At 53.6% G+C, this 16,077-nt stretch overlaps 1 protein-coding gene across 10 annotated transcripts in view; it reads left to right on the forward strand.

The window, feature by feature from the left end:
- LOC307191024 (centrosomal protein of 164 kDa-like) overlaps positions 1–16,077 on the forward strand; it is a 69,480-nt gene that overhangs the window by 36,255 nt on the left and 17,148 nt on the right. For 8 of the 10 annotated variants that reach the window (XM_079930617.1, XM_079930611.1, XM_079930609.1 and 5 more), the window contains 6 exons: positions 3,997–4,380; positions 5,351–5,431; positions 7,305–7,388; positions 11,378–11,463; positions 12,522–12,689; positions 15,300–15,437. In XM_079930617.1, the coding sequence (XP_079786743.1) occupies positions 3,997–4,380; positions 5,351–5,431; positions 7,305–7,388; positions 11,378–11,463; positions 12,522–12,689; positions 15,300–15,437 (941 nt within the window). The remainder of the gene's footprint in view (positions 1–3,996; positions 4,381–5,350; positions 5,432–7,304; positions 7,389–11,377; positions 11,464–12,521; positions 12,690–15,299; positions 15,438–16,077) is intronic. The other 2 variants (XM_079930615.1, XM_079930614.1) reach the window with 2 other exon arrangements.

Consider the following 16,077-nt stretch of genomic DNA (forward strand, 5'->3'; position numbering starts at 1 on the left):
GGGAGCTGGGCTTAGAAATAACAGGATGATGTCAGTGTGATTGGAAAGCGCTAACAGCACTGGGGAGCAGTGCAAAGAACTGAGACCGACTGGGTGGGAAGGAGACATGGAAAATAAACCGACTGGTGTTTGGCTTGGTGGGGGGGGGTCTCCCCAGAACAGGATCAATGCAAGGACATGGTGTTCCGCTCCCCTGTCTCCCACTCTCACCCTCCTGAGCCGTGTGGAATGTAGGGCCCCTGCCTTTGTGCTCTGGACCGCAGCAGGGGGATTGCAGCATGGGAGACCTCATAGCTTTGGGGGGATATGTTAAATATTCATGAAATGGTTCGTACAGGCACTCTCCTGCACCCCCCTCTTCATGCAGATGGCAAAGTCTTTTTGGAAAAAGACAGCAGGAATTTGCCTTATACTCAAGGACCTGGGGCTGTGACAGGAGGAGACAGAAGGAGTGTGAGCACGGTTGAGCTGAGAGCAGAGCTGTGCTGTGGGTACATCCCCCGGGTGCCCTGCAGAACACTGGTGCAGGAGGCTGTGCGCAGGGGCCTGGGTATGCGTCCTGGGCCGGGCCTCAGGCCATGGGCCCCGCGATGGAATGAGGAGCAGGGGCTGAGTTAAAGGAGGGCAGCGTGGAGTCAGCTGGGTTTTCCAGACACTCAGCTCTCGTTCATCCATTTGTGGATAATCCACAACAAATGCCTAGTCTCCCCCTGCTGTCCTTCCCCTCAAGACGTCCCCCTGGCTGTCCTGTCATTGCAGTTAGTTGATGTGGGCGCAGGGAATGCAAGTTCACTTATTTTCATGTTAGCCATGTTTTAATATTTTACTATTTACGTAGACAGAATAGGATAAGCTCCATGGAACATTTTTCTTTTGAAGAATTTTAGCTTGAGAGTGGCATAGCCTGGGCCTGACATTCTGTAGTCTGGCCATATTCTCTCATGTGTAAGAATGGGAATCTCCCCCTGGATCTGGTGTCTTCTGATTTTTGATAGGTTACTTGTTTTTCCGTCATCTTGAATATTAATAGTTAATATTTGTTTAGCTATTTTCCATTTCATAAGCACTATAACAAATAATAGTCTAATCCCTGTATAATTTTGTAAAATAGATATCACATCTCCATTTTACAGAGTAGGAACTCCTGTATCTGCATTGACCCACTTAATCTTTTTTTTTTTTTTTTGCGGTACACGGGCCTCTCACTGTTGTGGCCTCTCCCGTTGCGGAGCACAGGCTCTGGACGCGCAGGCTCAGCGGCCATGGCTCACGGGCCCAGCCGCTCCGCGGCATGTGGGATCTTCCCGGACCTGTGCACGAACCTGTGTCCCCTGCATTGGCAGGCGGACTCTCAACCACTGCGCCACCAGGGAAGCCCCACTTAATCACTTTTAATATTCAGTCAACAAGCATTGACTGAGCACCTATTATGTGCCAGAAACTAGACACTGAGGATAACAGGGAGCTGATTTGGTGAGGGCAACAGGCAAGGAAGTCAGCAGTTATAAGACAGTAGTTGTTGTGAAAGAAGATGAGGAAGGCTGATCTCAGGAAGGCTTCCTGGAAGAGGCGATGCCGTGAGGACCAGTGGGAGCTTGTCAGGGTAGATTGTGTGTGTATTAAGAACGCACACGGCAGAGCAGGGAGATGGTGTAATGTTTGTTCACAGGCAGGATGTGTGTGTGTCTGGAGATGACCTCAGAGGAGCAGGCAGGGCTGGGCTGGGTGAGAAGGGCTGTGGGCCGTGTGAGGAGATGTGAACTGGTGGTCCGACACCTCTTCTGCCCCCTAATCCAAGGCCTGTTGCCTTTCTTTCATCATGAGATGAGCGCGGCCGGGGTGGCTTGGCTGTGCTTGCTGAGTCAGACCCCTCACTCCCCCCGAGACACTCCCACGTCCTTCTTGGCATCCAGGAGCCCCACAGACCGGTCACTGCGTGCTGGCTGCTGCCGAGAGCCGGCTGCTACGGGGACACCTGGCCTCGCCCTGAAGATGCCTCTCAAAGAGGAGGAGCTCATCTTGGCCCCTCTGCACCCAGTGACCATGAAGACTTCCTCCACACTATAAGTTAGGGTGTCAGGAGGGTGGGCAGCCGTGGAGGGCACCCTGCCTTTGTGCTGCCAGGGCATGAGGGAAGCCCACCACTTCTCTGTTCAGCCTCTGCTCTTCTCCCTGGGACAGGCGTGGCACTGACCACAGCGTCACCACCATGTCTGGTGCCCTTTGCTTTGGGCAGTAAAGGCTCATAGCCAGGGCCACCTGGGATGTTTCACTTTTCTCCATTCTCAGCTGAATTCCTTGAGGGCAGGACCCATCTTCCTATTCAGGTCGCCACGGTGGGGTTTGGCTCATAGAAGGTGCTCGGTGACTGAACTTGTGGGTCTCATCGTAATACACGAGTTAGCGCTTATGGAGCGCTTACGGTGCGCCAGGCGCGGTTCTCTGTTCTTTACTCACTCGATGAGTGTTAACTTATTTAATCTTTCCAACAATCTTATGAGATAGGCCCATACCCCCGTATTTTAGAGGAAGAAACTGAGGCCCAGAGAAGTTAAACAGTTTGCCTAGGGTCCCTGTAAGCACGGAGACAAGATTTGAACCTGGATGTTCTGTCTCCGAAGTCGGGCTCTGAAGTGGTCTGCTTTCCTGCCTCTCTTAACCATCCTTGGAAAGTCTGGGTGGGCTTGTCAGTCGGCTGCCAGACCTGCAGTGGATGGTCATGGCCTTGGGTTCTGTGGGTCCTTTAACAAGCAGACAGCATGGTGAATGGCGTGTTTGGGGCTTTTCCTTGGCCCTCTGGACTCTAGTCATCACGCTTCTTGTTGGAGTGTCCAGGGTCAGGCTTCAGGAAGTCTCAAAAATCCCTGCCAAGAAGTTGTCCACGCTGGCAGCCCAGGTTTAGGACAGGTGTTTTCTGGGAAGAAGGCTTCTCTGCTTGAGCCTAGGAGAGATCGCAGGCTGTATTTCCAAGGGAGGAGTTCCTTTTTCTCTTGTGGGAGCTCTAAAGGTTTCTCCTGGTCTTTACCATGGGGTTCGTGAACGAGGAGCAGGGTGGGCAGCTGTAGAGGTGGCCTGCTCCCATCTCCTTTCAAGAGACCCTGCAGAGGGGACCTTGGGGGATTAACGGCCTGCAGCTGCTGAACCTTTGATCCACCCCGGCTCGTGCCAAGGCCGGGCTTGTTGATGGAATTGATGGGGTGCAACGGGCCCCGGAGCAGGGCCATTTCTGCATGACGGCTGCGGGACTGTCCATGGGGCCGAGACCCTTTCAGAACTGTGCTGTGGCCTGAGGCTCTCCTACTCAAGCCCCCTCCTTCCCTCTCCCATGTCACAGGTCTCAGACCTGCGTTCCGAAGCCTCTCCCCACCTCCCGTATCCTCATGGGCATTTCCCCCACTTGGTCTTCTACACACCTCACCCCATCTGGCACCTGCTGCCCAGAGGACTCACTTGATGGTCCTCCGACAGAGGAGCCTGGCTCCAGGGCTGCTTATGCAGCCCCCTGAGGCTATAGGGAGAGAGCTACCCTCATTGCTGTGCAAGAAGTGTACCCTCCTGATATTTCCTCCCTGCTGCCTTTTAAAAATGAAAACTCTAGACTTTGGTACTTTTCTCTCATGCGGTTCTCCGTCATCATCCTCGTAAACAAATATTGACTTCTGAGCCTGCCATCTAATGGGGCTGGAATGAGCCAGATTTATCACTCGAGGAAGTGATGGGTGGTGACAGAGTTGTATAGTGCAGTGCACTGGATTCCAAGCTCCTCAGTGGACGGGGGTCAGGTTGGGTGTGTTCAGATCACCATAGAATTTCAGAGTCAGTGGAGCTGGGCTGGAGCCAGGAACCTGTGTTTTTAAATGCTTTTGAGGTGTGGGATAGCCATTGGTTTCAGAACTGTAGGCATCAAGGAATGGCAGCTCCGTCTTGTAGCAAGTCTCTAAACCCTTTTATTAATTCCTGACGTCTTCCTTTCTGACACGGTCTTCTGCTCCCTAGGAATCTCCAAGAACAAGCCAGCCAGAGGAGAAGAAGGACACTTCTCTGGATTCCGACGCTGCCAGCCCCCCTACTCCTGGCAAGCTCTTCGGCCGACGTGCAGATAGCAGCCTGAGCAGTGCCGATGGCCAAGGGCAACAGGGAACAGGGGCAAATTGGCTCCCAGAAAAAGAAAAGAATGAGAAGAATGATCCCGGGATGTCCAGGAGTGTGGCGGACCCCGGGGGTGACCCCGCGGGCGATCAGCCTGCCAAAGCCAATAAAAAAGAGGCACCAGAGGACCCGGTGGATGCAAGAGAGGAGGGTTCCCTGCAGGAAGAGGCAGCAAAGGAGCCAAAGAAGGAGGCTTCCGTCCCGAAAGAGAGCAGATCAGAGGCGAGCGAAGTAAGTCACCTTGTCCCGTGGGCAGTTGCTGGCTGCAGCCCTCTGCTGCTCTCTCATGCCCTGTGCACGTTGCTCTTCCTTCATCTTTATTACTGAGTCAGGAGCTGCATTTGCAGGCCCGGCAATGGGTCGGCAACATCAGCCAGAACTCTTAATTGTGACAAATATGCCCAGACCCAGCAGGCAGTAAAATCCTGAATGAAACTCCAAACCTGCTGGCACTAGAAATTCAGAGCAGAAAATTGCTTTTCCGTTGGCACCTCCTGGGGTATTCCTATTCCTCTGGTCTCCCACTTACTTCCTCTTGCCATTTCCTGCCTCCCCCTCCTACTTCTTGACATCAGTTTGGGGTGAGTCATGGTTGCAGCCTGTGTTCCTGCAGAGAGAGGAGCCTGTTGAGGGGAGTGGGGGGGGGACGTTTGGGAGTGTCCTGCCCCGGCATTGGTCAGTTAGGGTACAAGAAGACTCTTCATTGGTCTCTCTGGCTCCTTTGAACAACCCAAGACACGGGAGTCTTGCTTGGTAAGATCAGGCCAGTGACTCGGATGGATAGAAGTAGGACCCAGCTGTGAGAGCATTTGGCATCTTTATTTTCCAGCCCTTAGTCCCGCCCTTCCTCCAGGTGGATGGTGAGGGAATTCATTTAAAGAGCTTTTAGCTACTTCCTGGAAAAGATACTCTCATCTTGTTTTCCTAGGATCCCATCAAACTTCCCCACTGCCGACTTTCTAACCATCTCCCACTCTGCTTCACTTGGCCCTCCTTCCAGGTGTAAGGAGTGTTGCCCTGCCCAGCCTGAGGGGGCCGGGGGCAGGTGTCCAGAGAGAATGGGAGGGTCCACAGGCCTCTTCCAGGTTTTCCAGAAGAGGTGGATTTCGGTTTGGGTTCAGCCCTGTACTGGCACCGTGGATAGTGATCACGACCCTCTGTCCTCTGCTCTGGTGACTTCTCTGTGGGTCTGTCTCCCCAGGAGTCAGAGATCAGTGAACACATGAAGGAACTACAGCCCTCAGACTCCACTGCTTCTGACCCCAAGTCCTTTCTTGGCCTGGTGAGTCTGAGATGGGGGGCAGCAGAGTGGTGGTGAAGAGCATGGGTTTGCGAGGTCCTGTGTTTGAGTGATTCGCTGAGCATCTCACAGCTTGTAAGTGGGGAAGTTAGGACTCAAACTTGGGTCTTGTCTAACTCCATTTTCTCAGCCCTGCGTACTAAGGATAACACTACCTACTTTATAGGTTTGTTGTGAGAAGAAAGTGGTGTAAAGAGTATAAAACATTAGCATATAAACATTAAACAAACATAGCTGTTATTACTATTACTGCTGTGTGAATTGCCTGTGAGATCATATGAGGTCATTGCCTCTGGGCTCTAGCAGGAGCATTACATGAACCTAGGAGGTTAGAGACTGTGTGTTTATGGAATCACTGAGCCATGGTGAGGACCAGTCCTCAGGCTCTCAGGCTCTGACCAGGAAGGATGCTGTGGTGTGGTATCATTTCCCAAGTTACGACTTTGTCCTGGAATGCCAGCATCCATGGTTTCTTTGTCCCAGCGCTTCCACGCAGCCTGCTGTAGCCTGGCGTCACTTGCCAGGTTTGTTATCTATGGGGAGGAGTTCGGGGTGCTTTCTGGCAGAGCACTTTTTCCAGAAACCACACTCCATCTGTTCGGAGGAGGCAGATCAAAGGGAAGGGATTAGTGGGAGAGGGTCAGGGATGAACAGTAATGATACGAGGGGGTGCAGAGGAATTAGGAGGCTGTGCGCTCAAGCCCCTCACTGAGCCATGGGCTTAGGAACCAGATGGCAGCTGCATTGAGTGGAGTAGAACTCACGCTGAAAGGGAAATGTCATCAGCAAAGAAAACCCACAAGCTAGGAACGGGAGGCAAAGTCCTTGTTGGCACAAACCGTCATGAAGAATCACTGTGTCACAGAACTCTCTGAAGCAAGGGCCCCGGCCCTGCTGAAGGAGCCACTGTGTGGAGGAACGGGCTGCCCATCGGCATTTTTCTTCTCTACGGGAGTGGGTGGAGGAAGCCACAGACAGCAGGACCAGACCTTGGCTGGGCGCGCCTGCATTTATCAGGGCTGATGACAGAACTGTCCCTGTTAGCGTGCTGTCAGGTAGCCGTCCGTCACCTAGCCCAGTGACGATCTTGGGCTCGGAGGGGGCGGGCTCGTGGCTCTGCGGCAGCCAAAGGGCTGCGGGGAGCTGGCACCTGTGTGGGCACTTGCTGCCCGTCCCAAAGAGAAGCTGGTGGAGGAAGTGGCCCTAATTCATCCCCATTGTCCAGAGGGACACCTGTATGGGAAGGGGAAGGAACCAGCTGGGTGGAGCCTGGCAGGCCCTGGTGTCCAAGCTGCCCACAGGGCTTCTGGGCACTTTGGCCTCCTGGTTGGGCACCAGGAGGGAGAGACAGCTGGAAAGTGACATGCTTTGCAGCACATGTCACACAAAGAGCTTGGGCTTTGGAGTCGGCCCAGGGCACTTCTGACCCCCAGCCCTATTGCTTACCAGATGCATGACCTTGGATAAATTACTTGGGCTCTCAAACTGCTTCCTCTGTGAGATAAGGATAAGAGGATCAGTCTCATAGGGTTACTTTTTTCCCTGTAATTTGATTATGAAAAATTTCAAACATACTGAAAAATTAAAAGACTTTTACAGCGAATAGCCTCATTCTCACCACCTGGAGTCTACAGTGAACAGTTTACCATACCTGCTTTGCCACATACCTTTCCATCCAGTCGCAGTGTTAATTTTGAAGGTGAAATTAATGAGTAGCTGTCGGGGTGCTTGGTACAGTGCCTGGCATGTAGTAGGCGTCTTTCTGGAAGGTGGGGGTGGAGGAGAGGCCCTGTATCCCTGGTGGGCGCTGAGCGTGACAGAGGAGAGCTGACCTCCCCGTCCCTACCATCTCCAGGACTTCGGTTTCCACAGCCGGATCTCGGAGCACCTGCTGGATGTGGGCATGCTCTCCCCTGTCCTGGATGGAGCCCGCTGGGAGGTGAGTCTCTCTAGGGCTGGGCTGGAGCCTCACTTTTGAGGATAATCAAGAGCTGAGTCCTGCCCATCCCAGGGTGCATTTCTGGGAGTTCTCTCCCTTCTGATTCATTAAGGCAAGGCCCTGACGGTGCCTGTGATGGGGCTTCCGACATACATGCTCTGTTGCTGCCGTGAATTCAGTCATTCCATGTCCTCCACCGCCATATATTTATCTGTTTATCCAGTCACTTAGCAACTGAGGGCCGACCACTTGCTCCCGTGCAAAGCGCTGTGTAGTGTGTGGGTTTCAAGGCACTTCCCAACCTGGCCCATCCAACCTCTGCAGCCTCATCCTCAGCCCACCGCCCATGCCCCGGCTGTGCCCACCACTCGCCGTTCCCCTGGGGCCACACCCTCCACCCCCTTCACCACTCTGCCCGCTGGGCTGCTTTTCCTTTTGTCCCGGCAAGCTCTTTCTTGGTCTTGGAGGTCCACCTCTGACGTCACCTCCTCCAAGCACGATTTATCGTTCCTTCCCTTGCTCCCCTTAGTGCTGCTGCTTTTGTTTTATGGTTCTTTGTCTCCCCTGCCAGATGTAAGCTCAGACACAGACCCTGTCCTTAAGGAGCTTGAAGCCAAGATCATTTTTGCCTCCTCTGTAGGGTTGTTGAGAGGAGAGCGATTCTGACATGTGGTCTTTGCAAGTCTGAGCGGGCATTTGGTTTGGGTGAAACAAGGTATTTAATGTGAATCAGGCCTGGGTGCCCTTAGTGAAGCGAGTCCTGAGACAGGATGGAGTTACAAGGTCGGTTGCATTTGTGCCTGACATGTTCTTCTCGGTTCTGCTGGACCTTGGTCCCCACCGTCTGCAGCACTGCGGTTTGGAGGCCTTGAAGGGCACAGACAAGGCCAGGTGGTGTTTGTCAGGAAGGCTTTGGAGCAGGTGATTTGAGAGACACCTTGCTGAGTAGGCCGGGCAAGGTGAATTTCCATTGCTCCGTCTCCAGAATCTGGCCAGCATTAGAATACTTGGGGGGCTTTAAAGAAGACAGATTTCTAGGTCCTGCCTAAGACCTCATGAGGCGAGCAGCCTCTTTTTGGGCCATGCCACTTGGTATAAAGCAGTAGCAGGGCCTGGCTTGCATTTGGTTCTCATGAGCACCCTCTGGCAGCCGCCCTGGCAGAGGGGGCCCTAAGCTGTATCTCATGACCAGCGTGGGGCAGCGCTGGGCGCTCAGGTTGGCTGACCGCGTGGAGCCCTTTGCGGGATTGTGTCTGCCCCTCACTTCAGGGCACGGAGGGGCTGAGCAGGGAGGTAGAGCTGGAGGGACAAGAAGCAGCCTCTTTGTGGGACGGATAGAACCATAGGTACAGTCCCCTTTGTCTTTCCGGGGGGCACTTGTCCGTTTTCCATATTCTCTGGATCTCTCCCAAGGCCAGGGCCAGCACAGAAGCTTAGAACTGAGCTAAATTAATTTTTGTTCACTTAAACATTTTTTGTGCATCTTTATTGAGATCCAATTGACATAAATAAACTGGACACATATAAATGGTACCATTTGATAAGTTTTACCATATGTATACACCTTTCAAATCACCACCACGGTCAAGATAATGATTATAATGAATTACAAACATGATGAATTTTATAATAGGTTACAAAAAATGACCATAAAGTTATTTCAAATAATACAGAAGGTCAAAGTCTTCTACTTCCTGCAGCCTTACTCCCTCCCGCAGGTAGGGACTGTTAGTTTCCATTAACATTTTTCATGTGCCTTTCCGGACAATTTTCTGTACACATATAAGCATGTATTTATTTTCTATTTGTTAATCTTTTTTTTCCCCTACAGAAATTGGAACTGTGCTATTAAAAACTGCTTGGCAATATGCTCTTCAAATTCGAGAATAGACCCTTAACTGATTTCTGTGCTATTTCAGGTCTGCCCTACTCCTCTTATTGGTTGCATAGCATTCTGCTTTATGAATGCACTGTGACTTACTGGGATTTATTAAACTGAGGACTGCATCATAAACAAAAAACAAAACCCCGGAGCTAAGTTTAGGTTGGGGAAGTGGTGTTTTGAGCAGTCTTAGGCCGGAGGCTTAGAATGTGCTTGTGTCTCCCCTTTCTGAAGAGTGCCGATATGCCTGATTTCTTTGTCTGGTTCCTTTGACTCCCTTTCTCGGGCAAAAATGTCTAGGGAGCAGGTAAAAACTCTGCTCAAAATACCTCTGTCTGCGTACTTACCCAAGGTGTCCCTTATTCTGTAGCTGGGGGCTAGTTGAGTTTCTAGCAGAAGTATGGAAGGTGAAATAAGAAGGAAATAGACAGGCCTTGTCTGTAGTTTGTCCTTTCTGATTCAGGGCTCCGTCCGCCGATATTAATTACAATCACTGCACTTTGTTACCCATCTTGTATTTTAGTCTGTGAAATAGATTGGCCTGTGTGATTGTTTTTGTTTTTGTTTTTCCTTGAAAAGAGAGGGGGAGCTGTCTGCTGAGCTCGTTGTGAATTGTAGGGAAGACAAGTTGTGAGTTGAGCTCTGGAAGGGAAGGAGGTGGGGTGGGAGAAGGGCGGCCCGCCCCGCCATTGTCTGCGGTCTCTGCCCGGCTGATGCGATTAGGAGTGGCAGCGCTGGCAGGGAGCCCTTCTGCTGCGGGCACCAGGAGGCACTCCCAGGCAGCATTGCTATTTTTCATGTAATCTGGGGGAGCTGGCTTATAGTTCAGACCCATCCAGATGGCAGAGTCGGCCACAGCTGCCGGGGCTGAGGCTGCCAGTGGAGAGGTGTGGGGGGCTGGGGGCATGGGGCTGGGGACACGGAGGTGTGCCAGCCCGGCCGGAGCCCTACTGGGGAAGATGGAGTGAGCTGTCTGTCTCCTGCCCCACGTCTCCTGTTAACCCTCGTGTCCCGGAACAGACAGGGCTCCTGTCAGTGTGACAGAAGGAGTGCAGGTCCTAGGATGGGGACTGGCACTGGCAAAGCTGGTTTCTTCTGTGTTTTGTTTTTCCTCAGGCTGGGGAAGAGGAGAGGGGGTATGAGGAGAGCTCGTACTTGTGGCATTATGCCTTCTTTTGGGCCGGAGTCGGGCTTTCTGTACGTGATCTCATTTAATCTTCACCAGAAGCCCTGTGAGCGCTGGTTTGCTATCCCGTTTCGTAGTGGAGGAGGTGCTAGAACAGAGGGGTGAGTCCAGGCTGACTGCCCTACTCTCCCCGCGTGACCTCACCCCTGCAGAAAATATGTGAATGCATCAAGAATAGTCCTTTTTCACCAGCTTGCTAAATTTGCCTAGACGCCTAAGCTTTAAAATGAGATTTGGGGTTGGCTTTCTTTTTTGTTTTGCGCTGCCTGGCTGGTAAAATCCCTGACTGGGAAGGGGGCATCATTGTCTACTGATGGGACCTGGGTGTCGGGGGAGCAGAGGAGCGCCCCGTCTTCCTCCCTTCAGGTGCCCACACAGTGCCCTTCTCGTCTGGAGTACAGCTCTCTGTCATTTCACCAAGTCTCCATGTCTCCAGGGTCCTTCCTCTTTGACGCGCTTGTCTGCTGTGCCCAGTCTTGTTCGCTTAATTTGAGCGTCCCCGATTATCACTGGCACTGGTGGTCTGGGGCCTCTGTGGATCTGGGGTGTTCATGGATGGCTCCGCTTTGTACAACTGGCAGTGAAGGGTTTCCAACTGCAGAAGGCAGGATTTTCTTTTTCTTATGTGTTCTGCTTCAGCCTCTGCCTCTGCCTGCGGTGGCTTTAGTGTCTGACTCATCCTCCCCAGGCCAGCAAGGCTGGCCCTTGGGAGCAGCTGTGAGCCTGGGGGCTTAGCCAAAGCCCCAGGGCCTTCACTGTGCAGTAGGCGACCTTCTCTTCTGCATCCCGAGTGGTCCTCACTCACCAAGAGCCACCTCTCAGTGCTTCCTCCTGGCATGAGAGTCAGTTGGAGGATTAAAGGACCCAATGCAGACCCCCCAACCCCCAAAGTATACACTTTCCACTGCTACTTGCCTACAGGCCCAGAGGTTGGGGAGAGAAGACAAGGATGCCAGCCAGTCCAGCCAAGATGAGCTGCAGAGCAAGAAGTCCAGAGGCTCGGAGAGGTATAGTGCGTGGGAGGCCACCCTCAGGGGCTTTGGGATGGCGTGGACTTGGGCAGAATTCCTGGCTTTGGTCTACGTACCTCAGTGTGCTCCTGCCTGAAGGCAGATGGTGAACTGACTGGATGGCCTTGCAAAGTCTGCGTGTGTGCGTGTGCATGTGCGTGTGCGTATGTGTGTGTGTACGCAAACCAAGTCAGGAGTGGGAGGTACTGCTGGAGCATATGGGAGTACTTTGTGCCCATAGCACCATTGTGGGGACAAGGCTCTGTCCTTTTCATCAGATTGGATGAAGCCTTGTGTGTCCCTGCTCGTGGGCCAGGGCTGGATAGCCTGCTCGAGGTCCGGGGGACCATGTTAGAGGGTCGGTAGTGCAGCTCAGAGCTCCGAGCCAGGTCTTACCACATCAGAAATGGCCGTGGCTGTGTGTGTGTGTGTGTGTGTGTGTGTGAGTGAGTGAGAGAGAGAGAGAGAGAGAGAGTGAGAGAGAGAGAGAGAGAGAGAGAGTGAGAGACAGGAGCTTCCAGCTTCTCAGGCCTGAGCCCATGATAAGAGAAGGGCTGCCACCCTGGAAGGGGAAGCGGGTGGTCGTGATACTCTTTGGACCCTGAAAAGCTATCAGCATTCTTACTTGAAGCTGCAGCTTCCTGCATTGCCTATAGTCTGACCGTTGGAGTCTGGCTTCTCTTTTTCTCCCTCTTTTCTGCTCAGTTCTTCCATCATCACCCCCCGCCCCCAACACACACACACACACTCTCCCCAGCCCCAGTGATGGCAGGAATGCATACACCTGTGAGTGTACCCAGCTCTCACTCCTGGGCCAAGCAAATGCAGCCCAGGGACCTGGGAAGGCTGAGTGTAGTCCAGGCAAAGGGAGAGCTCCGGAGGGAGTTCCTTCGTCCTGCTTTTCTGGCTGCTTTGGCCTCCGTGGGCTCTCCATGGAGGTGGGGCCCCGGCTGAGGTCCAGCCCGCAGGAGGCATGGACCTCGGTCCCCGTACTCCACTCCCCAGTTCTCCTGCCGCTGTCCGAGTGGAGGTCCTGACTCTGCTGCTCTGCCCAGGTTATCTCCTCCTCTTCTGCATGGGGAGCGGCTCCAGAGTCCCCTTCACAGCCAGGCCACGGATGAAGGGCCCCCGCAGCCCCTGGAGGAGCAGCTGGAACAGAAGGGGGCAGAGGAGCCTGGGGAGGGCTCTGCAGGCAGCCCCACACCCCCTGGTTCCCTGCAGAGGTAAGGGTGGGCTGGAAGCCTCCCAGGGTGGGCGTGGCGGGCTTGGAGAGGTGGGGAGAGCAGGGGGCGGGGTTGCAGCCTAAGCATCCGCACAGACATTTCTGCTGAGTGTTTCACACAAGCTGGAGAGTTAGGAAATCTGCCTCTTCCTCGTCCTTGGCCTACAGCTAAAGTCGGGGTGCACAGTCTGATTAGGGGAGCTTAGAAACTCTGGAACTAGCAAGTATGTCTTCTGACCCAGCTGCCCTCCTGCCAGGGGCCGGGGCAGAGACTGCTGTCACCCTGGACTAGGCTGTTCCTGCCAGGGGGCCCATTTCCCCCGGTCCCCACCTGCCAGCCCCCTCCTTCCCAGCAGGCATCCCACTGCTAGTCACTCAGCAAGCCTGTGGGGAGCCCTGCTGGGTGCGGGGCCCAGGGCTTCCCTGAGGCCAGCTGAAAGGACCTTCACTCCCTAGCCTGCTCCAGAGCCGGTGTAGACTTGCTAGTTTGTTCCCCTGGCAAGAGAAAGACGCTGGTCTTAGAGCTCATCTGGTTGGAATGAGTCACTGGGGGAGGCTGCGTAGCAGCCGTGTTTAGTTGGCAGCATCCGCGGAACTCTGCTGTGTGCAGAGCCTCTCCTGGGTGCCATAACCATTCTGCATCCCACCTGGGACGCGAATATCTGGTCCTTCAGTGTAAACTGCTCGGGGAGAGGCAGGGAGGGGAGCTGGGATCTGAGACCTGAGACAGGGAAACCACAGGTCTTGCCAGGGCCGCTGCCTCCTTTGTCCCCATCACAGACCTTTGACCCTGAATGGGGTACACCTGGAGCCTCTCACCTTCCTCTGGCTTTAACACAGTTGCTTCCTTGTTGCTGTCAAGGGAGGAGATCCCAAGCCCACCTGCCGCCCACGAGAGGGGCGAGGAGCAGTGCTCCCAGGCTGAGGGGCCGGGCCCTGGGCAGGATGAGGCCGAGGGGCCCAAGGAGAAGATGGCGGTCGGCCCCACCCTGCCAGTCTCGCCAGAGGCGTAAGGGCCAGTTTTCACATCTGTCACTGCCCTGCACTGTGTGTGGATTGCTTCAGTGCCCATCTGGTCTTGGATGGTGGGGAGGGGATGCTCTGGCTCCGGCTCAAGGAGTGGAGTGGGGGGAGAGTGAGCGAACCCTTGGTTCCGCGTGCAACCTTGACCCCTAAGCAGCCCCCGGGGCTCCCCTGGTCAGCACCTGGGGTACGAAGCTGGAAGCGAGGGGTGGGGGGAGGGTATCTCCTGGGTCATTAGCAGAAACCTGGTAAAGCGTGTTTTCCCCTCTACCAAGCATGTTTTTCTTTGAAAAAATTATTGAGGTATTTATATACACGAAAGTACATACATCTGAAATGTCCAAGTCAGTGAGTGTTTACATACGTATACACCATATCACAACCACCCAGATCATTAGCAGAACATTCCCATCCCTCCTGAAAGTTTCCTCAGGCCCCTTTCCTCTCAGTCCACCTGCCCTAGGTCACCGCTATTCTAGCTTCTGTCCCATAGATTCGTTTTTCCAGTTCTCTAGCTTCAGATGAATGGAATTATCCAGGACACAGTATATATCTTTAGTGCCTGGGTTCCAAGCTCAGCTGTGCTCTTGCACCAAGCACGTCTAAAACTTAGAAACCTTTCCGCTCTCCTCCCCTTTCTCACCGCTTTTAGAGATCAGGAACCTGAGGTTCAGGGAGGTGAAGTGATTTGCCCAAGGTCACGTCGCCAGTCGGTTGCAGAATTAGGACCCGAGCCCTCTAGTCGCCCGAGCCGTCGACTTCTGACTCTTGCTCTGTAGCCACCGTGCCTTTTCTCTGCATGGAGAGAAACGGGTGTCAGGGTGATACAGGTTTTCCTGTCTGTGAGCTGAGCAGTACAAGAGGATGAAGCGTCCTCAGGATTCGGGCTGACTGTTGGGCAGAGACAGGTTCATGCCCTGATTACTCGCAGGAAGCGTCACCGAGAGCTGGCGGGGCACGTGAGTGCACGATCTCCTGTCATCGCTGTAGCGCTGCAGGAGTGATGTAGGGAAGGGGTAGCCCGTTTTTCAGGTGGTGATATATCCCACAGTGACAGCTCTGCCCCTGAGGAATGACACAGCTTTCCCAGGTCCCCTGGGTGGCTGTGGGCAGCCAGATCAGGGTGCTTTTGATGAGGACAGGAGGTGAGTGGGGTTCAGAAACAGGACCCTCTGGGCAGAGGTCAGAGGGCATTTTCCCAGGGCTTCTGGCAGAGAAGCTGGCCAGTGAGGCTCCTCCTGGCTGCCTGGGCTGATGAGTCCGTCCCCTTCCTTTGTGTTTCTCCTCCCATCCCAGTGAGGCTGCCCCTGCTGGGGGGCTCTCTCCTGGACCACACAGTTTCAGTTTACACAGCGCCCTTAGGAAATGTCTGCTGTTCCTTTCCTAAGTCTTCTCAGGCTCCATAACTTCCTTGTTATTGATCTTTACAGCTACGTTAAGAATGGATTGATTTTCTGGGATTCGTGGGGAGTGGCTCTGTGTCTGTGCCTCATTTGTATCCATGGGATTTTCATTTGTGAAGGTGACTGAGTGACAACACAGAGAGGCCCATGCCACTGAAAGAAGAATTTGTTCCTTATATTTCCAGAGAGAAGAGGGCATGCCACGCCGGGTGGGGCCACGTGGGGAAGGACCAGGCTTGGCCAGGAGGCCGAAGAGGCGAGAAGGAAGAGCATAACCCAGAGTCTTCATTGGGGTTCTCGTGGGAAGCAATGGGCGAGACAGGGTAAGTACCCTGAGCGAGTGGAGGGGTGGAAAGTTGGAATAATTTTGGAGGGCTCTGGGCCTGGTCTCTAGTTACCTGGTGCCTGGCCCTGGGTGATTTTGGGCGTGGGAAATAGATCAGGAGATGGTAGGGGGTGTAGGGATTGGTTGGTTTGCATGTGAAAGGCATACTTCCTTTGCTGTCTCTAAGGATTGGCTGATCTGGGAGGGGGCACCCTCTCCTTGACCAGCCAGCTTTTTCAGATGCCATAACATCATGAAATACAGAAAATAAAAAGCATGATTAGTAGAGCCTGTCTCCTGCATAGATATTGTCAAGCTGAATCAGGAGGAGTTCAGAGCAAAGGGCAGGTCAGGGAGTGCAGGGAGGGCTAGCAAGCAGCCACCGCTGTGCGTGCTTTGTGGCCAGAGGCCTGGGTCTGGGAAACAAGGATACCCTTCCGTTTGTCATCCCAGCATCTTTCATGAGGTGTGTATAGAGAGAGGGTAAATGAATGAAAACAACTGGGTTGAAAGTGAGCGGAGACAAGATCCCTGATAGTGATCTGAGTTTTAGTGGTACCCTGGCCATTTCAGGGCCATGGGTATCATATCCGCCTCCCTCTCCTCCCTCCCTGCCCGCCTTCTCTCTTTGCTTTCCC

This window comes from Stenella coeruleoalba (genome assembly GCF_951394435.1).
Source record: "Stenella coeruleoalba genome assembly, chromosome: 8".
Taxonomy (NCBI): Eukaryota; Metazoa; Chordata; class Mammalia; order Artiodactyla; family Delphinidae; genus Stenella; species Stenella coeruleoalba.